General features: G+C 42.3%; 1 protein-coding gene across 1 annotated transcript in view; it reads right to left on the bottom strand.

The window, feature by feature from the left end:
* Nucleotides 1-13146, bottom strand: part of wdr19 (WD repeat domain 19) — a 108925-nt gene extending 95779 nt beyond the window's left edge. Inside the window, exons 1-7 of the mRNA XM_045214640.1 lie at nucleotides 13036-13146; nucleotides 12072-12163; nucleotides 10391-10456; nucleotides 7649-7774; nucleotides 7152-7267; nucleotides 5650-5765; nucleotides 5217-5297 (exon numbers count right to left, since the gene is read on the bottom strand). Of these exons, the coding sequence (XP_045070575.1) occupies nucleotides 5217-5297; nucleotides 5650-5765; nucleotides 7152-7267; nucleotides 7649-7774; nucleotides 10391-10456; nucleotides 12072-12163; nucleotides 13036-13041 (603 nt within the window). The 5' untranslated portion in view covers nucleotides 13042-13146. The remainder of the gene's footprint in view (nucleotides 1-5216; nucleotides 5298-5649; nucleotides 5766-7151; nucleotides 7268-7648; nucleotides 7775-10390; nucleotides 10457-12071; nucleotides 12164-13035) is intronic.
* Between the last annotated feature and the right edge of the window lie 9201 nt (nucleotides 13147-22347).

The raw sequence follows: 22347 nt of genomic DNA on the forward strand, positions 1-22347 counted from the left end.
CGGAATGAGTAGACAGAATGAGAACATGGAATGAGAAGACAGAATGAGAGACTGAAAAATGAGAAGACGGAATGAGTAGACAGAATGAGAACATGGAATGAGAAGACGGAATGTGAACATGGAATGAGAAGAAAGAATGAGAACATGGAATGAGAAGACAGAATGACAAGACGGACTGAATAGACAGAATGAGAACATGGAATAACAATACGGAATGAGAAGACAGAATGACAAGACGGACTGAATAGACAGAATGAGAAGATGGAATGAGAAGACAGAATGAGAAGATGGAATGAGAAGAAAGAATGAGAGACAGAATGAGAAGAAAGAATGAGAATATGGACTGAGAAGATGGAATGAGAAGACGGAATGAGTAGACAGTATGAGAACATGGAATGAGAAGACAGAATGAGAAGACAGACTGAATAGACAGAATGAGAACATGGAATGAGAAGACAGAATGAGAAGACAGAATGAGAAGACGGAATGAGAAGACGGAATGAGAAGACAGAATGAGAATATGGACTGAGAAGATGGAATGAGAAGACGGAATGAGAAGACGGAATGAGTAGACAGTATGAGAACATGGAATGAGAAGACAGAATGAGAAGACAGAATGAGAAGACGGAATGAGAAGACGGAATGAGAAGACAGAATGAGAACATGGAATGAGAAGACAGAATGTGAACATGGAATGAGAAGAAAGAATGAGAACATGGAATGAGAAGACAGAATGACAAGACGGACTGAATAGACAGAATGAGAACATGGAATAACAAGACGGAATGAGAAGACGGAATGACAAGACGGACTGAATAGACAGAATGAGAACATGGAATGACAAGACAGAATGAGAAGATGGAATGAGAAGATGGAATGAGTAGACAGAATGTGAACATGAAATGAGAAGACAGAATGAGAACATGGAATGAGAAGACAGAATGAGAACATGGAATGAGAAGACGGAGTGAGAACATGGAATGAGAAGACTGGTTCCGACTGGTTGCATCACCGCCTGTTATGGCAACTGCTTGGCCTCCGACCGCAAGGCACTACAAAGGGTAGTGCGTACGGCCCAGTACATCACTGGGGCCAAGCTTCCTGCCATCCAGGACCTCTATACCAGGCGGTGTCAGAGGAAGGCCCTCAAAATTGTCAAAGACTCCAGCCACCCTAGTCATAGACTGTTCTCTCTGCTACCGCACGGCAAGCGGTACCGGAGTGCCAAGTCTAGGTCCAAAATACTTCTCAACAGCTTCTACCCCCAAGCCATAAGACTCCTGAACAGCTAATCATGGCTACCAGGACTATTTGCACTGCCCCCCCCCCCACCCCATCCTTTTTACGCTGCTGCTACTCTGTTTATTATCTATGCATAGTCACTTTAACTCTACCCAAATGTACATATTACTTCAACTACCTCAACTAGCCGGTGCCCCCGCACATTGACTCTGCACCGGTACCCCCCTGTATATATAGCCTCCCTACTGTTATTTTATTTTACTTCTGCTCTTTTTTTCTCAACACTTTTTTTGTTGTTGTTTTATTTTTACTTTGTTTGTTAAAAATAAATGCACTGTTGGTTAAGGGCTGTAAGTAAGCATTTCACTGTAATGTCTGCACCTGTTGTATTCGGCGCATGTGGCCAATAAAATTTGATTTGATTTGATTTGAATGCGAACATGGAATGAGAAGACAGAATGAGAATATGGAACGAGAAGATGGAATGAGAAGACAGAATGAGTAAGAATGAGAACATGGAATGAGAAGACGGAATGAAAATACAGAATGAGAACATGGAATGAGAAGACAGAATGTGAACATGGAATGAGAAGACAGACAGAATGTGAACATGGAATGAGAAGATGGAATGACAAGACAGAATGAGAAGACGGAATGAGAAGACAGAATGAGAACACGGAATGAGAAGACAGAATGGGAAGACAGAATGAGAACATGAAATGAGAAGACAGAATGAGAAGACTGAATGAGAAGACGAAATGAGTAGACATAATGAGAACATGGAATGAGAAGATGGAATGAGTAGACAGAATGAGAAGATGGAATGAGAAGACAATGAGAACATGGAATGAGAACATGGAATGAGTAGACAGAATGAGAACATGGAATGAGAAGACAGAATGAGAAGACGGAATGAGAAGACAGAATGAGAACATGGAATGAGAAGGCAGAATGAGTAGACAGAATGAGAAGATGGAATGAGAAGACATAATGAGAACATGGAATGAGAACATGGAATGAGTAGACAGAATGAGAACATGGAATGAGAAGACAGAATGAGAAGACGGAATGAGAAGACAGAATGAGAAATGAATGAGAACATGGAATGAGAAGACAGAGTGAGAACATGGTATGAGAAGACAGAATGTGAACATGGAATGAGAAGACAGAATGAGAAGACAGACAGAATGTGAACATGGAATGAGAAGACGGAATGAGAAGACAGAATGAGAAGACAGAATGAGAACATGGAATGAGAAGACAGAATGGGACACAGAATGAGAACATGGAATGAGAAGACGAAATGAGTAGACATAATGAGAACATGGAATGAGAAGGCAGAATGAGTAGACAGAATGAGAACATGGAATGAGAAGACAGAATGAGAAGACGGAATGAGAAGATGGAATGAGAAGACGGAATGAGAAGACAGAATGAGAAGACGGAATGAGAACATGGAATGAGAAGACAGAATGGGACACAGAATGAGAACATGGAATGAGAAGACGAAATGAGTAGACATAATGAGAACATGGAATGAGAAGGCAGAATGAGTAGACAGAATGAGAACATGGAATGAGAAGACAGAATGAGAAGACGGAATGAGAAGATGGAATGAGAAGACGGAATGAGCAGACGGAATGAGAAGACATAATGAGTACATGGGATGAGAACATGGAATGAGTAGACAGAATGAGAACATGGAATGAGAAGACGGAATGAGAACATGGAATGAGAAGACGGAATGAGAACATGGAATGAGAAGACAGAATGAGAACATGGAATGAGAACATAGAATGAGAAGACAGAATGAGAAGACAGAATGCGAACATGGAATGAGAAGACGGAATGAGAACATGGAATGAGAAGACGGAATGAGAACATGGAATGAGAAGACAGAATGAGAACATGGAATGAGAACATAGAATGAGAAGACAGAATGAGAAGACAGAATGCGAACATGGAATGAGAAGACGGAATGAGAAGATGGAATGCGAACATGGAATGAGAAGACAGAATGAGAAGACGGAATGAGAAGATGGAATGAGAAGACGGAATGAGAAGACGGAATGAGAAGACGGAATGAGTACATGGGATGAGAACATGGAATGAGTAGACAGAATGAGAACATGGAATGAGAAGACGGAATGAGAACATGGAATGAGAAGACGGAATGAGAACATGGAATGAGAAGACGGAATGAGAACATGGAATGAGAACATAGAATGAGAAGACAGAATGAGAAGACAGAATGCGAACATGGAATGAGAAGACGGAATGCGAACATGGAATGAGAAGACGGAATGAGAACATGGAATGAGAAGACAGAATGAGAACATGGAATGAGAACATAGAATGAGAAGACAGAATGAGAAGACAGAATGCGAACATGGAATGAGAAGACGGAATGCGAACATGGAATGGGAACATGGAATGAGAAGACGGAATGAGAAGATGGAATGAGAAGACGGAATGAATAGACGGAATGAGAACATGGAATGAGAAGGCAGAATGAGTAGACGGAATGAGAAGACGGAATGAGAAGACGGAATGAGAAGACAGAATGAGAAGACAGAATGAGAACATGGAATGAGAAGACAGAATGAGAACATGGAATGAGAAGACGGAATGAGTAGACATAATGAGAACATGGAATGAGAACATGGAATGAGTAGATGGAATGAGAACATGGAATGAGAAGACGGAATGAGAACATGGAATGAGAACATGGAATGAATGCGAACATGGAATGAGAAGACAGAATGAGTAGACAGAATGAGAAGACAGAATGAGAAGACAGAATGAGAAGACGGAATGAGAAGACGGAATGAGAAGACGGAATGAGAAGACGGAATGAGAAGACGGAATGAGAAAATTGAATGAGAATACGGAATGAGAACATGGAATGAGTAGACAGAATGAGAAGACGGAATGAGAAGACGGAATGAGAAGACGGAATGAGAAAATTGAATGAGAATACGGAATGAGTAGACAGAATGAGAAGACAGAATGAGAACATGGAATGAGAACATGGAATGAGTAGACGGAATGAGAACATGGAATGAGAAGACAGAATGAGAAGACGGAATGAGAAGACGGAATGAGAACATGGAATGAATGCGAACATGGAATGAGAAGACAGAATGAGTAGACAGAATGAGAACATGGAATGAGAAGACAGAATGAGAAGACAGAATGAGAAAATTGAATGAGAAGACAGAATGAGAACATGGAATGAGAATACGGAATGAGAACATGGAATGAGTAGACAGAATGAGAAGACAGAATGAGAAGACAGAATGAGAACATGGAATGAGAACACGGAATGAGAAGAATGAATAGACAGAATGAGAACATGGAATGAGAAGACAGAATGAGAACATGGAATGAGAACATGGAATGAGAAGAATGAATAGACAGAATGAGAACATGGAATGAGAAGACAGAATGAGAACATGGAATGAGAAGACAGAATGAGAAGACAGAATGCAAACATGGAATAAGAAGACAGAATGAGAACATGGAATGAGTAGACAGAATGAGAAGACAGAATGAGAACATGGAATGAGAAGACAGAATGAGAAGACGGAATCAGCTCTTCAAATGTGCTTCTTTGTCCTGCTTTACCCTGATCAATCCATGAACATATGTTACCCTAGAGCTGGGAGGATAAACCCAAAAGGACCAACACCGACCAAAGCCACCACTTATCATGGACATTTAGCTGATATGGTTCATTATGATACATCCCCTATAGGGTCTTACTAGAGACACGGGACTTCTGAAATGACATGTTCATTAATATGGGTGATTATTGATGGGACAATTGACAGCTACAACATTCAAAGTAGTAGTAGTAGTTTTAAGGGTAATATAAACGTATTGTTAACATGTCCATGTGACCCAGCTCCATGTTCCCCGTAAGGAAACAGTTAATGGACAGTTAGTAACAGGTCAGTAACAGTCATACTCACTGTGCTCTCTCCTGGAGAAGACCTCTCATCTGTCTTCATCACAGAGAACTGGATATCAGCTGGGTCAGAACGCACCGACGTCTGGGAGGGAGGGAGGGAGGGGGAGGGGGAGGGAGGGAGAGAGAGGAGGAGGGAAGGGAGGAGGAGGGGGAGGGGGAGGGGAGGGAGGAGAGAGAGGAGGAGGGATAGAGGAGGGAGGGAGGGGGGGAGGGAGAGAGGGAGGGAGGGAGGGGGAGGGAGGGAGAGAGGGAGGGAGAGAGAGGGGGGATGGAGAAGGATGGGGAGAGGAGAGCGATGGGGGAGAATGAGAGAAGGGTGGATAGAGAAGTTGAGTGAAAAACCCATTACCTGTTGGATGGCGCCCGCGTGTGTGTGTGTGTGTGTGTGTGTGTGCGTGTGAGTGTGTGTGTGTGTGTGTGTGTGTGTGTGTTACCTGTCGGATGGTGTCTCCCTCCTGGTTGCTAATGGTTACGCTGCAGTCCTCGCTGCCCAGTGCCAACAGGTTCTGAGAACTCCAGCAGCCACAGGTGATACGCTTAGTGTGTTTACCTGTGTGTGTGTGTGTGTGTGTGTGTGTATGAGAGACAGAGAGAGGGAAAGAGAGAGTATGTAAGAATTTTAAACCAAACATAATGATCTTTATAGATGTGTAGTTGTAGACATGAGCAGCGTGTTGTTACCCAGGACGGGGATCTAGAGCAGCGTGTTGTTACCCAGGACAGGGATCTAGAGCAGCGTGTTGTTACCCAGGACAGGGATCTAGAGCAGCGTGTTGTTACCCAGGACAGGGATCTAGAGCAGCGTGTTGTTACCCAGGACGGGGATCTAGAGCAGCGTGTTGTTACCCAGGACAGGGATCTAGAGCAGCGTGTTGTTACCCAGGACGGGGATCTAGAGCAGCGTGTTGTTACCCAGGACAGGGATCTAGAGCAGCGTGTTGTTACCCAGGACAGGGATCTAGAGCAGCGTGTTGTTACCCAGGACAGGGATCTAGAGCAGCGTGTTGTTACCCAGGACAGGGGATCTAGAGCAGCGTGTTGTTACCCAGGACAGGGATCTAGAGCAGCGTGTTGTTACCCAGGACAGGGATCTAGAGCAGCGTGTTGTTACCCAGGACAGGGATCTAGAGCAGCGTGTTGTTACCCAGGACGGGGATCTAGAGCAGCGTGTTGTTACCCAGGACAGGGATCTAGAGCAGCGTGTTGTTACCCAGGACGGGGATCTAGAGCAGCGTGTTGTTACCCAGGACAGGGATCTAGAGCAGCGTGTTGTTACCCAGGACAGGGATCTAGAGCAGCGTGTTGTTACCCAGGACGGGGATCTAGAGCAGCGTGTTGTTACCCAGGACAGGGATCTAGAGCAGCGTGTTGTTACCCAGGACGGGGATCTAGAGCAGCGTGTTGTTACCCAGGACAGGGATCTAGAGCAGCGTGTTGTTACCCAGGACAGGGATCTAGAGCAGCGTGTTGTTACCCAGGACAGGGATCTAGAGCAGCGTGTTGTTACCCAGGACAGGGATCTAGAGCAGCGTGTTGTTACCCAGGACAGGGATCTAGAGCAGCGTGTTGTTACCCAGGACAGGGATCTAGAGCAGCGTGTTGTTACCCAGGACAGGGATCTAGAGCAGCGTGTTGTTACCCAGGACAGGGATCTAGAGCAGCGTGTTGTTACCCAGGACAGGGATCTAGAGCAGCGTGTTGTTACCCAGGACAGGGATCTAGAGCAGCGTGTTGTTACCCAGGACAGGGATCTAGAGCAGCGTGTTGTTACCCAGGACAGGGATCTAGAGCAGCGTGTTGTTACCCAGGACAGGGATCTAGAGCAGCGTGTTGTTACCCAGGACAGGGATCTAGAGCAGCGTGTTGTTACCCAGGACAGGGATCTAGAGCAGCGTGTTGTTACCCAGGACAGGGATCTAGAGCAGCGTGTTGTTACCCAGGACAGGGATCTTGCGTGACGTCTGTTGGTTGTAGATCAGCAGGTTTCCTTTGTTGGTCCCGACAGCCAATAGGGGCCCAGCCTTCGACCACAGGATGAATGACATCTGGTCTCTATGGAAACCAACACAGACAGGAAGGAACACCGGGGAATGTTATTACCTGGAAACAGTTTGTGTGTGTGTGTGTGTGTGTGTGTCAGTGTGAGGGTGAGCCGGTGTAAGTGTGTGAGATGGATGTGTGCGCGTGGGTAAGGTGTGTGTGAGGGGGGCTGAAACTGTGGACATATTTAAAAGATCTTAAAATTACACCTTTTTAGCTCTGCTTATCCTGAGGGTGCTTTTTAATCTTTCAGTTTTTAATGTTATTCTTTAGTTTTTTTTTATCCTCTGATGTTTGTTGTGTAGTCAATATTTCATTGTTTTTCTTCTTCCTGTGAAGAAATGTGCTGTAGAAATAAAGCTTGATTTGGTGTGAGGTGTGTGACCAGCCCACCTCATGCCGCTGTCTATCTGTGAGATCTTGTTGACGTTAGCGTCCCAGAGGTGAATGGAGCTGGACTTGTCAGAGATCACTGCCAAGATGTCTCCGTCCTTATCCCAGTCCATCCCTACACAACGCCTGGGAGGGAGGGAGGGAGGGAGGGTGAGAGAAAGAGGGAGGGAGGGTGAGAGGGAGGGTGAGAGAAAGAGGGAGGGAGGGTGAGATAAAGAGGGAGGGAGGGAGGAAGGAGGGAGGGAGGGAGGGCAAGAGAGTGAGAGAGGCAGAACATGTTGTATTTTAGTATTGTCTCAGCAGGTCAGATGTTTTAGTATTGTCTCAGCAGGTCAGATGTTTTAGTATTGTCTCAGCAGGTCAGATGTTTTAGTATTGTCTCAGCAGGTCAGATGTGTTAGTATTGTCTCAGCAGGTCAGATGTTTTAGTATTGTCTCAGCAGGTCAGATGTTTTAGTATTGTCTCAGCAGGTCAGATGTGTTAGTATTGTCTCAGCGGGTCAGATGTGTTAGTATTGTCTCAGCGGGTCAGATGTGTTAGTATTGTCTCAGCAGGTCATATGTGTTAGTATTGTCTCAGCGGGTCAGATGTGTTAGCATTGTCTCAGCGGGTCAGATGTGTTAGTATTGTCTCAGCGGGTCAGATGTGTTAGTATTGTCTCAGCAGGTCAGATGTGTTAGTATTGTCTCAGCGGGTCAGATGTGTTAGTATTGTCTCAGCGGGTCAGATGTGTTAGTATTGTCTCAGCAGGGTCAGATGTGTTAGTATTGTCTCAGCGGGTCAGATGTGTTAGTATTGTCTCAGCGGGTCAGATGTGTTAGTATTGTCTCAGCGGGTCAGATGTGTTAGTATTGTCTCAGCGGGTCAGATGTGTTAGTATTGTCTCAGCGGGTCAGATGTGTTAGTATTGTCTCAGCGGGTCAGATGTGTTAGTATTGTCTCAGCGGGTCAGATGTGTTAGTATTGTCTCAGCGGGTCAGATGTGTTAGTATTGTCTCAGCGGGTCAGATGTGTTAGTATTGTCTCAGCGGGTCAGATGTGTTAGTATTGTCTCAGCGGGTCAGATGTGTTAGTATTGTCTCAGCGGGTCAGATGTGTTAGTATTGTCTCAGCGGGTCAGATGTGTTAGTATTGTCTCAGCGGGTCAGATGTTTTAGTATTGTCTCAGCGGGTCAGATGTGTTAGTATTGTCTCAGCGGGTCAGATGTGTTAGTATTGTCTCAGCGGGTCAGATGTGTTAGTATTGTCTCAGCGGGTCAGATGTTTTAGTATTGTCTCAGCACGTCAGATGTTTTAGTATTGTCTCAGCAGGTCAGATGTGTTAGTATTGTCTCAGCGGGTCAGATGTTTTAGTATTGTCTCAGCGGGTCAGATGTGTTCGTATTGTCTCAGCGGGTCAGATGTGTTAGTATTGTCTCAGCGGGTCAGATGTGTTAGTATTGTCTCAGCGGGTCAGATGTGTTAGTATTGTCTCAGCGGGTCAGATGTGTTAGTATTGTCTCAGCGGGTCAGATGTGTTAGTATTGTCTCAGCGGGTCAGATGTGTTAGTATTGTCTCAGCGGGTCAGATGTGTTAGTATTGTCTCAGCGGGTCAGATGTGTTAGTATTGTCTCAGCGGGTCAGATGTGTTAGTATTGTCTCAGCGGGTCAGATGTGTTAGTATTGTCTCAGCGGGTCAGATGTGTTAGTATTGTCTCAGCGGGTCAGATGTGTTAGTATCGTCTCAGCGGGTCAGATGTGTTAGTATCGTCTCAGCGGGTCAGATGTGTTAGTATCGTCTCAGCGGGTCAGATGTGTTAGTATCGTCTCAGCGGGTCAGGTGTGTTAGTATTGTCTCAGCAGGTCAGATGTTTTAGTATTGTCTCAGCAGGTCAGATGTTTTAGTATTGTCTCAGCAGGTCAGATGTGTTAGTATTGTCTCAGCAGGTCAGATGTGTTAGTATTGTCTCAGCAGGTCAGATGTTTTAGTATTGTCTCAGCAGGTCAGATGTGTTAGTATTGTCTCAGCAGGTCAGATGTGTTAGTATTGTCTCAGCGGGTCAGATGTGTTAGTATTGTCTCAGCGGGTCAGATGTGTTAGCATTGTCTCAGCGGGTCAGATGTGTTAGTATTGTCTCAGCAGGTCAGATGTGTTAGTATTGTCTCAGCAGGTCAGATGTGTTAGTATTGTCTCAGCGGGTCAGATGTGTTAGTATTGTCTCAGCGGGTCAGATGTGTTAGTATTGTCTCAGCAGGTCAGATGTGTTAGTATTGTCTCAGCGGGTCAGATGTTTTAGTATTGTCTCAGCGGGTCAGATGTGTTAGTATTGTCTCAGCGGGTCAGATGTTTTAGTATTGTCTCAGCGGGTCAGATGTGTTAGTATTGTCTCAGCGGGTCAGATGTGTTAGTATTGTCTCAGCAGGTCAGATGTTTTAGTATTGTCTCAGCAGGTCAGATGTGTTAGTATTGTCTCAGCAGGTCAGATGTGTTAGTATTGTCTCAGCAGGTCAGATGTTTTAGTATTGTCTCAGCGGGTCAGATGTGTTAGTATTGTCTCAGCAGGTCAGATGTTTTAGTATTGTCTCAGCGGGTCAGATGTGTTAGTATTGTCTCAGCAGGTCAGATGTGTTAGTATTGTCTCAGCAGGTCAGATGTGTTAGTATTGTCTCAGCGGGTCAGATGTGTTAGTATTGTCTCAGCGGGTCAGATGTTTTAGTATTGTCTCAGCAGGTCAGATGTGTGTCTGTGTGTTAAACTCACCCTGGTAGATTTAGTTCATTCTTCCTCTGTCCATGTCTGTCAAATATCTTCACTGAGCTGTCAGGTCTTTAGATTAGAACAGAACAGAGTAAAATAGTATAGAATTAGAATACAACAGAACAGGGTAAAATAGTATAGAATTAGTACACAGCAGAACAGAGTAAAATAGTATAGAATTAGAATACAACAGAACAGGGTAAAATAGTATAGAATTAGAATACAACAGAACAGGGTAAAATAGTATAGAATTAGAATACAACAGAACAGGGTAAAATAGTATAGAATTAGAATACAACCGAACAGGGTAAAATAGTATAGAATTAGAATACAACAGAACAGAGTAAAATAGTATAGAATTAGAACACAACAGAACAGAGTAAAATAGTATAGAATTAGAACACAACAGAACAGAGTAAAATAGTATAGAATTAGAACACAACAGAACAGAGTAAAATAGTATAGAATTAGAATACAACAGAACAGAGTAAAATAGTATAGAATTAGAATACAACAGAACAGAGTAAAATAGTATAGAATTAGAATACAACAGAACAGGGTAAAATAGTATAGAATTAGAATACAACAGAACAGGGTAAAATAGTATAGAATTAGAATACAACAGAACAGGGTAAAATAGTATAGAATACAACAGAACAGGGTAAAATAGTATAGAATTAGAATACAACAGACCAGAGTAAAATAGTATAGAATTAGAATACAACAGAACAGAGTAAAATAGTATAGAATTAGAATACAACAGAACAGAGTAAAATAGTATAGAATTAGAACACAACAGAACAGAGTAAAATAGTATAGAATACAACAGAACAGAGTAAAATAGTATAGAATTAGAATACAACAGAACAGAGTAAAATAGTATAGAATTAGAATACAACAGAACAGAGTAAAATAGTATAGAATTAGAATACAACAGAACAGGGTAAAATAGTATAGAATTAGAACACAACAGAACAGAGTAAAATAGTATAGAATTAGAATACAACAGAACAGAGTAAAATAGTATAGAATTAGAACACAACTGTACAGTACATTACAGTACAGAGCAGATTAGAACAGAGCTGAATAGAACAGAGCAGAATAGAACAGAGCAGAATAGAACAGAACAGGAACAGAACAGAGCCGAATAGAATAACTGTCTTGTCCAATATGGATATTTAGCCTACAGTAGAAGGTGGGTACTGGTGTCCCAGTGATGGGTACCAGACTCCAAAGTGATTAACACAGGCTGGTATTATAGCAATATAATATAGAACAGGTGATCATTACACCTAGCTCTGGTCCAGGTGAATACAGGCTGGTATTATGTCAATAGATATAACACCTAGCTCTGGTCCAGGGTGCAATAAAATGAAATGCTTATGTAGCAACCCCTAGTCTTTATAAGACTGGATATCCACTTGGGGGCTATGGGCCATAAGGCTGAGAGTTGAGGTCACTCTCCCTGCCTGCCAGTTTCATTACACTCACCTGCAAGGAAGTAGCATGTCATTGTACTGTGTACATCACGTGTATTCTGTGAATGAAAAATCTACTGGAATTTGATTGGATTTTTTGCGAGCCGCACTAACGCCCTGGACCAGAGCTACATTACACCATAATAACATGTCTGTGCAATACCTGCAATTTACAAACAACACAAACCAGCAAAGCCACAACTCACCCTGCGACAGCAATGTAATTCCCCAGTGTCTTCTGCCATTTGTACTGGAGACAGGACCCCAACCAAGCTCTGTCTGTGAGGGTGAAAACACGCTGCAGGGAGAGAGAAAGAGAGAGAGGGAGAGAGAGGAGGAAGAATTTGGTCTAGCAGGTAACGTTAAAGAGCTTATCAGCAGTAGAAACAATAACAGAGCGCCACCCCGCCCGTTTCAGTAAAAAGCTGCGGGATGGGGGTGAAGAAATGTAACCACTCTCAAATTCATTGACAGAGCTTTGGATGCAAGGACTGACCATCCATGACATCAAAATGTTTTGAGGCTATAGTGTTAGTTTACAAACATTGGGGTAAAACAAGCTTATATTTATAAGTTATTTTCTTCAAGAATCAATGGGTACATATCATTAATTTATAAGTCCAAAATGGATGTAGCTACTACAGACTGCCCCTTTAACGCCGCCGTCTAGCAGGGTTTCCCAAAGTCGGTCCTGGGGTCCCCCCTGGGTGCACGTTTTGGTTTTTGCCCTTGTTCTACACAGCTTATTAAAATAATCAAAGCTTGATAATGAGTTGGTTATTTGAATCAGCTGTGTAGTGCAAACCCAAAACGTGCACCCAGGGGGGCTCCAGGATAGTTTGGGAAAACCCAGCCTGGGTACGAATCCCGACTCCACCGTATCTCCCTCCTGTCTCTGTGTTTCCCCACTCAAGTCTGCTACTGGTATCCCTATCTCAATAAAGGGAGCTAGTATGTAACAGGTGGTTTTTGACTTGATGCAAATTATTAGTTAGCTAGCCAAGAAGTAGGCTTACTGGTAACGTTAGCTAGCTAGCCAGCTAACGTTAGCTACATTTGTGTTCGGGAAGCGCACAACCAAAACAAGCGTAGCTAATGGAAAATACCCGGGGTTAAGTAAGTATATACAGATATTATACAACTAGACCCGTGTTGTTTCTTGGCACATACCTTCATTTTTTTGTGTTTAGTCTTGAGTAATCTTCACCAAAGCACCGCCGCAGTTTGTGTACATCTCCCAGAATGCGTCACTCCTCAGCGTCCGCATCGACCAAAGCGATGTCATAGCAACAGTCAATGAGCTCCGTACCGGAACTAGTTTTCACCAGCAGCTGCCAGTCAAATACCGTTCAGTACTTCCGGTTACATACAGTGGTCTTCACTAAATATTATTACACATTTTGTTGTTGGGTCATTCTACAGATTCGGTGCCTTTTGTGATTGAGGAGGATGAAACAATGAACATTAAAATCTTAAGCTTTTTTTTTTTGATGTGACAAAGTAATGTGTGTACTTGATAGAAAATACCTTTTCCCATCTCAATGTAGAGTATTAAGTTATTATTCTGTATTATTTTCTCAAACAAGTCCCAATTTAATTCAACCCCGTCACAGTCATTTTGTTATTCAACTATTCATTTTTCCAATAAGCTTGAGATCAGCTTCTGGCATAATCTCACAGTTTAGATGTCCCTTGTAAATAATGGCATATTGTAATTAAAGAGAAAATCAAGAAAAACTGACCAGCACCATCCTTTCCAGTTTACGATGAAGAAATTTCTAATCTAACTCCACATTTTCGCAAGAAATGTGCAAGAATGCTGCGTAATTCCTGACAAAATTGAAATAGCCTTATTTACCCTGATTTAATACACACAATAAAAACACTATTGATGTTATATTTTGTGTATTTAATACAAAAATGTAAAAAAATAATCTCGTAACAGGGATGAATGCACCGCAACAGTTTGAAAATCATGTAACAGGGTTGAGTGAAAAGCATCACGTGTCATATGTTTTATCTTTTGAGATCACTAACATGTTGCCATTTTTTAAACATTTTAAACATTTTTAAACCTACTGTCAACATAGCTTTTAAAATCTAAAGAATCTAGATGAAAGCTAGACAGAGTAAAACACATTAATGAACTAATAACAGTAACAACATTTCATTGATTTCATAAAAATATCCATCTGATAATGGCAGGAGTCTGTTTGAACATTGAGCAAACATCTTAACATTGATAACCTATATAGGTCACATGTTGCCATTTTTTAACATTTTAAACTACTGTCAACATAGCTTTTAAAGTTTAAACAATCAAGATGAAATCTAGACAGATTAAAACACATTAATAAACTAACAACAGTTACAACATTTCATTGATTTCATAGAAATATCCAGAGTAATGGCAGGAATGTCTGTGTTGTTTGAATGTTTGAACATTAAGCAAACATCTTAACATTAATAACCTATAGGTAAGCCTACAGTTTGTTCACCATTTTTACTGAGAGAGCCTAGCCCACACTTCCTTCTGTATTTCCATGTGCCTAGAAGTCACCGGTTTAGGGGGATCAATGTGTTCCAAGATGTCCTCAAATGGATACCACAGGATATCATCAAGAAGTGGCCAGAAGTACCTATTTGGTCCAGCACAGCACATGCATTTGACCTGCACATGGGATTAATCTGTGGCTAGAATTATTCCGGGATAGAAATCGTCATCATATTTGGCCACGCACCATTTCCCGCATATGTCTGGATTTGCCCAATCAACCTCCCTCTGTGACACGACTGATGTAACTTTAGGGGTAAATGTGAAATGTTGTGTATTGAAACACTGGCATTCCAGTTTCTTGTTGTGGACTGTGCACATACAGCTTACATCACGGTAGGCAATTTGCCTTGCAGCCACACAAACAACTTGGTGGATCCGCATTGTGGATGGAACTACTGGCAAATTGGCTGGCATACCTTGGACGGCTTTCTCGATGGCCTCGTCTTCAATGAAGTAAAGCTTGATGGCAGTGTTGTTCTCCTCTAAGACCCTGTACAGAGTATGAGCATTTGGGATGTCACATCCTTGACTTATCAGCCTGTCTGCGGTTCTTTTTAGGGTTGCACCAACACCATCTGGTGCTCCCTTCCCATGCCCTGCTTCAAAGAAATTCCAAGACCCTGCCCTCAAGCCCCTCTTGGCCAGTTCTGTGCTGAACAGAAAGAAATTGCCTTTTTGCCTGTACTGGGTACAAGGGCCATCGCTGAAGAAGTGTACTGTTGATATGTTGGGGTGGGTATGTTGCAGGTCATCAAGCACAGGACTGAGGTGTGCCCAGATAGCAGGAGGAGCCTTATTCCTTGATGGAGAAATGGTGGTGAAGCAAGTTGGTTGCTGATTCTGTCCAACGTAGAGGACACCTGTGTGGAGGACGGCCTGTTCATGAGATGAACCAAAGTGAACAGACTGTATCTCTGTCCCATATCTGCAGGTGAAGTTTTCTGAAAAATCAATATGGATAAGGCACTCATCTGCAGACATGTTGAATTGAATCTGAAATTGTAGGTCAAGGTCAAGTCAATGACCTGCTTACTCTTCAAGACTAAATATTGTATCCTTTTAATCACTATGTAGTAAAATGAACATGAACTTGCAGATAATACTCCTAAATATGTCAATGTATATAGGAGAGAGAACAAATTAATTGTCACTTTTTTAAAGTTATTATTTTCAAAAATTCCTCGTACTTTTAGTTGATACTGTAAAACCGTAAACAACAAACATTCAACAAGAAAATATGATTGGTATTAAGCAATATACATTAAATATTGCTAAGATTTAACAGCCATTCAACCCCGTAACATTGAAAAATGTGATGGGGTTGAATGTGACAGGGTTGAAGATTTTGTGCTAATCTGTTGCTAATTCGGGATGCTAGCAGCTAGCAGTGTGCCACATGGCCTTATTCAACAAAAGACATTGTTATACTTCATAGCTATAAAAACAATTCTTGGTAAAATCTTAACTATGAATTCCCCCAACAGAGTTGAATACCTGAGATTGACAAAGCCCATATGTGCTTAAAAAACATGAAATATTTATAAAAAGTGAGAGAGCAGCTTACCACTTGTCACACCAGGCTTCTCTGAAGACTTGTATGATGTCACTTCCTCATAAATGATGTCCACAGGATCAAACCATTATTTAATTGTGAGTGGGGGTATTGTTGCGTTACGGGGTTGAAAGAAATACAAGGACAGGGGTAAAAGCCTGAATTTCTCAGAAAATAAAATGTCTTATGCTGAGAAAATGGATTATGCATAATAAGGGGGCATATACAATTAATTTAACAAAAAAAAGCATTATTATTTAACACTGTGTACTCAAAATGAGTCACGCCATTTGCATGATGGTCAATAGGGACAGGCGAAATTCTTAATACTCCTAAGAAAAGCAAACATATAAGTATTGAAATTCATCTCTGTTTAAAATCATATTCTCTACTCCATATTAAAAACATGTAAAACTTTGAAATGTTGTAATTTAAGTGTAGTTTGATAAATGTTCTGACAAGTTATAACACTAGTACATCTTGGGACACTGACAATACTGAAATGTCACCGAATCTGTAGAATGACCCTGTTACAGCCTGAATTCAAAATGGATCAGTGAAAACATGAAAATGAAATACAGATCTCATTTACAACCTAAATTATTTTTTTCACATGCTTCGTAAACAACAGGTGTAGACTAACAGCGAAATGCTTACATAGTCTACACCTGTTGTTTATGAAGCATGTGACAAATAACATTTTATTTGATTTAATAATTAATTACACTTGTAATAAAATGAATATAAGTGAGCAACAGGCTCCAAATGTTGACAGCATTGCAGAGAGAAAGAAAATAGAGTAAGGATTGCTTGGCTATATACACGGGGTACCAGTACGAGTCGCTCTGGATAAGAGCGTCTGCTAAATGACGTAAATGTAAATGAGTCGATGTCCAGGGGTACAAGGTAATAACTTGGCTATATGCACGGGGTACCAGTACTGAGTCGATGTCCAGGGGTACAAGGTAATAACTTGGCTATATGCACGGGGTACCAGTACTGAGTCGATGTCCAGGGGTACAAGGTAATAACTTGGCTATATGCACGGGGTACCAGTACTGAGTCGATGTCCAGGGTACAAGGTAATAACTTGGCTATATGCACGGGGTACCAGTACTGAGTCGATGTCCAGGGGTACAAGGTAATAACTTGGCTATATGCACGGGGTACCAGTACTGAATCGATGTCCAGGGGTACAAGGTAATAACTTGGCTATATGCACGGGGTACCAGTACTGAGTCGATGTCCAGGGGTACAAGGTAATAACTTCGCTATATACACGGGGTACCAGTACTGAGTCGATGTCCAGGGGTACAAGGTAATAACTTGGCTATATGCACGGGGTACCAGTACTGAGTCGATGTCCAGGGTTACAAGGTAATAACTTGGCTATATACACAGGGTACCAGTACCGAGTGGATGTCCAGGAGTACAAGTTAATTGAGGTAGATATGTACATATAGGTAGGGATAAAGTGACTAGTTAACAGGATAGATAATAAACTGTAACAGTAGCGTATGTGATTAGTCAAAAAAGTTAGAGCAAAAGTTAGTCAATGGGGGTAGCTGTTTGGTTAACTATTTAACAAACTATTTAGCAGTCTTATGGCTTGGGGGTAGAAGCTGTTCAGGGTCATGTTGGTTCCAGCCTTGGTGCATCGCTACCTCTTGCCGCCTGGTATAGAGGTCCTGGATGGCAGGTAGCTCGGCCCCAGTGATGTACTAGGCCGTACGCACTACCCTTTGTAGCGCCTTGCAGTCTGATGCCAAGCGGGTTGCCATATCAAGCGGTGATGCAGCCAGTCAAGATGCTCTCAATGGTGCAGCTGTATACCTTTTTTGAGGATCTCAGGGCCCATGCCGAATCTTTTCAGCCTCTTGAGGGGGAAGAGGCGTTGTCATGCCCTCTTCACGACTGTGTTGGTGTGTGTGGATCATGATAGGTCCTTAGTGATGTGGACACCGAGGAACTTGAAGCTCTCGACCCGCTCTACTATAGCCCCTGTTGATGTGAATGGTGGCGTGCTCTACCCTCCATTTCCTGTAGTCCATGATCAGCTCCTGTTAACTAATTATTAAATATTAACTAATTATTCCATGAGATTGTCAGTTTTAAATAACAACTACTTTTTGGGCTGCAATTTCTGAGCTGGTAACTCTAATGAACGTATCCTCTGCAGCAGAGGTAACTCTGGGTCTTCCATTCCTGTGGCGGTCCTCATGAGAGCCAGTTTCATCATAGCTCTTGATGGTTTTTGCGACTGCACTTGAAGAAACTTTAAAAGTTATTGAAATGTTCTGTATTGACTGACCTTCATGTCTTGAAGTAATGATGGACTGTCGTTTCTCTTTGCTTATTTGAGCTGTTCTTGCCATAATATGGACTTGGTCTTTTACCAAATAGGGCTATCTTCTGTATACCCCCCCTACCTTGTCACAACACAACCGATTGGTTCGAACGCATTAAGGAGGAAATAAATTCCATAAATTAACTTTTAAGAAGGCACACCTGTTAATTGAAATGCATTCCAGGTGACTACCTCATGAAGCTGGTTGAGAGAATGCCAAGAGTGTGCAAAGCTGTCATTAAGGCAAAGGGTGGCTATTTGAATAATCTCAAATATAAAATATATTTTGATTTATTTAACACTTTTTTGGTTTCTACATGATTCCATGTGTTATTTCATAGTTTTGATGTCTTCACTATTATTCTACAATGTAAAAAATAGTTTAAAAAAATAACTTGAATGAGTACGTGTGTCATGAGGTAAGTCATAATGTAAATTCTCACTTTTACATACCTGCAGGAGTCAGGCACAGTCTGAAAGCCAGGTGTGTACTGACCAACCATTCATACTGGGATATAGACAGTCATGTGTTCTGCTTTAGTAATATAAACACAGTCTGAAAGCCAGGTGTGTACTGACCAACCATTCATACTGGGATATAGACAGTCCTGTGTTCTGCTTTAGTAATATAAACACAGTCTGAAAGCCAGGTGTGTACTGACCAACCATTCATACTGGGATATAGACAGTCCTGTGTTCTGCTTTAGTAATATAAACACAGTCTGAAAGCCAGGTGTGTACTGACCAACCATTCATACTGGGATATAGACAGTCCTGTGTTCTGCTTTAGTAATATAAACACAGTCTGAAAGCCAGGTGTGTACTGACCAACCATTCATACTGGGATATAGACAGTCCTGTGTTCTGCTTGTAGGCCTTTGTATTCATGCAGGATTTTAGCTGTTGTCATACCAGCATTCCATGTAACATTGAATAAATACATTAGATTAGTTACTTTGGTTAATGGGCCAGTTTCCCGGACACAGATTAAGCCTAGTCCTGGACCTTAAAGAACTTTCTATTGAAACTTCCATTGATCATGCTTTAAGTCCAGCACTAGACTCAATCTGTGTCCAGGAAATTGGCCCCATGTGTATAACTGACATGCTTGTCCTTGTTCAGGACTCCACACACTGGCTTCAGATTGAACCCTTGACTTCCACTGTCCAGGGAGTGACAATGTTCAGGTAAAATATTGTGGATTGTGCAACATTTGCCCATTATTCTTTTCAAAATTCTTCGAGCTCTGTCAAATTGGTTGTTGATCATTGGTAGACAACCATTTTCAAGTCTTGCCATAGATTTTCAAATAGATTTAAGTCAAAACTGTAACTCAGCCACTCAGGAACATTCAATGTCGTCTTGGTAAGCAACTCCAGTGTAAACACCCCATCCCCAACCTCAATGAATATATAAGTTTAGGACAGAGACTGAATTTTAATACAAATGGTTTATTATCATACATTTTTTATCCATCCCTGGGTAGGACATGAGGTGGCGGGGGAATAGAGAGGGAGAAGGGGGGAGAGAGGAAGAAGGGGAGGGGGGAGAGAGAGAAGGGGGGAGAGAGGAAGAAGGGGGGAGAGAGAGAGAGAGAAGGGGGGGTGAGAGGGAGAAGGGGGAGAGGGAGAAGGGGGAGAGAGGGAGAAGGGGAGGGGGGAGAGGGAGAAGGGGGGAGAGAGGGAGAAGGGGGGAGAGAGGGAGAAGGGGGAGAGGAAGGTACAGTGCCTTGCTAAAGTATTCATCCCCCTTGGCGTTTATCCTATTTTGTTGCATTACAACATTTAATTTAAATGGATTTTTATTTTTATTTCATGTAATGGACATACACAAAATAGTCCAAATTGGTGAAGGGAAATGAAAAAAATTACTTCTTTAAAAAAATTTAATAAATAAAAATAACGGAAAAGTGGTGCGTGCATATGTATTCACCCCCTTTGCTATGAAGCCCCTAAATAAGATCTGGTGCAACCAATTACCTTCAGAAGTCACATAATTAGTTAAATAAAGTCCACCTGTGTGCAATCTAAGTGTCCCATGATCTGTCACATGATCTCAGTATATATACACCACCAAGCAAGCTGCACCCTGAAGACCAAGGAGCTCTCCAAACAGGTCAGGGACAAAGTTGTGGAGAAGTACAGATCAGGGTTGGGTTATAAAAAAATATCCGAAACTTTGAACATCCCACGGAGCACCATTAAATCAATTATACAAAAATTGAAAGAATTTGGCCATCAAGGAAAACGCTATGTCTGGCACAAACCCAACCCCTTTCATCACCCCGAGAACACCATCCCCACAGTGAAGCATGGTGGTGGCAGCATCATGCTGTGGGGATGTTTTTCATCGGCAGGGACTGGGAAACTGGTCAGAATTGAAGGAATGATGGATGGCGCTAAATACAGGGAAATTCTTGAGGGAAACCTGTTTCAGTCTTCCAGAGATTTGAGACTGGGACTAAGGTTCACCTTCCAGCAGGACAATGACCCTAAGCATACTGCTAAATCAACACTTGAGTGGTTTAACGGGAAACATTTAAATGTCTTGGAATGGCCTAGTCAAAGCCCAGACCTCAATCCAATTGAGAATCTGTGGTATGACTTAAAGATTGCTGTACACCAGCGGAACCCATCCAACTTGAAGGAGCTGGAGCAGTTTTGCCTTGAAGAATGGACAAAAATCCCAGTGGCTAGATGTGCCAAGCTTATAGAGACACATACCCCAAGAGACTTGCAGCTGTAATTGCTGCAAAAGGTGTCTCTACAAAGTATTGACTTTGGGGGGGTGAATAGTTATGCACGCTCAAGTTCTGTTTTTTTTGTCTTATTTCTTGTTTGTTTCACAAGAAAAAATATTTTGCATCTTCAAAGTGGTAGACATGTTGTGTAAATCGAATGATACAAACCCCCCCCCAAAAAAAATCCATTTTAATTCCAGGTTGTAAGGCAACAAAATAGGAAAAATGCCAAGGGGGGGGGGGAATACTTTCTCAAACCACTGTATCAGGGATATATAGTGCCCTATGTGGCTTTGGTCAAATGTAGTGCACTATATAGGGAATAGGGTGTAATCTGAGGGTGTACATCCACTGTGTGGTAACACATTATTTATTCTTTCCATTGTCTCTCTCACTAACACACACCTCACCTTAACACACGGACTATAGCACGTTGATGATATAAGAGATGCTGTGGTTATCTACTGAGAAAATGACAAACAGGACCACACACCTATGAATGTACATAGTTACTATACAGGGAATAAAATGTAATGGTTTACATTGGAATGTCTTAGTGCCTCAACAGTCCAACTCTCTTCCCCCCATTGTTTAACGGAACCGTCTGACTAGTGTGTGTGTGTGTGTGTGTGTGTGTGTGTGTGTGTGTGTGTTTTGGCTCTAGATCTGTCAGTGTAGACATGAAGCCTGGCTCTCTCTCTCTGTCTGAGTTTACTATGTATACAGCAGAGACACTCTCAGAGCCATGGATCACAGACACAGACACACACACAGACACACACACACACACACACACACACACACACACACACACACACAAGCTCTTATCTGATGTTCAGGCAGTTGAGGTGAATTGAATAGCTACCTGACAGAGTACGGTCCAATAACACTGTCTGCTACTTGGACTGATTACGTCAACACACTATCTATCTATCTATCTTCTCTGACTATTGAGAGAGAGAGAGAGAGAGAGAGACAGAGAGAGAGAGAGAGAGAGAGAGAGAGAGAGAGAGAGAGAGAGAGAGAGAGAGAGAGAGAGAGCGAGAGAGAGAGCAGAGAGAGAGAGAGACAGAGAGACAGAGAGAGAGAGAGAGATATGGAGAGAGAGAGGGAGAGAGAGAGAGAGGAAGAGAGAGAGAGGAAGAGAGAGAGAGATGGAGAGAGAGGAAGAGAGAAAGAAAGAAAGAGAGAGAGAGAGAGAGAGAGAGAGAGAGAGAGAGAGAGAGAGAGAGAGAGAGAGAGAGAGAGAGAGAGAGAGAGAGAGAGAGAGAGAGAGAGAGAGAGAC

Source organism: Coregonus clupeaformis, unplaced genomic scaffold (genome assembly GCF_020615455.1).
Source record: "Coregonus clupeaformis isolate EN_2021a unplaced genomic scaffold, ASM2061545v1 scaf0292, whole genome shotgun sequence".
NCBI classification, from domain to species: Eukaryota; Metazoa; Chordata; class Actinopteri; order Salmoniformes; family Salmonidae; genus Coregonus; species Coregonus clupeaformis.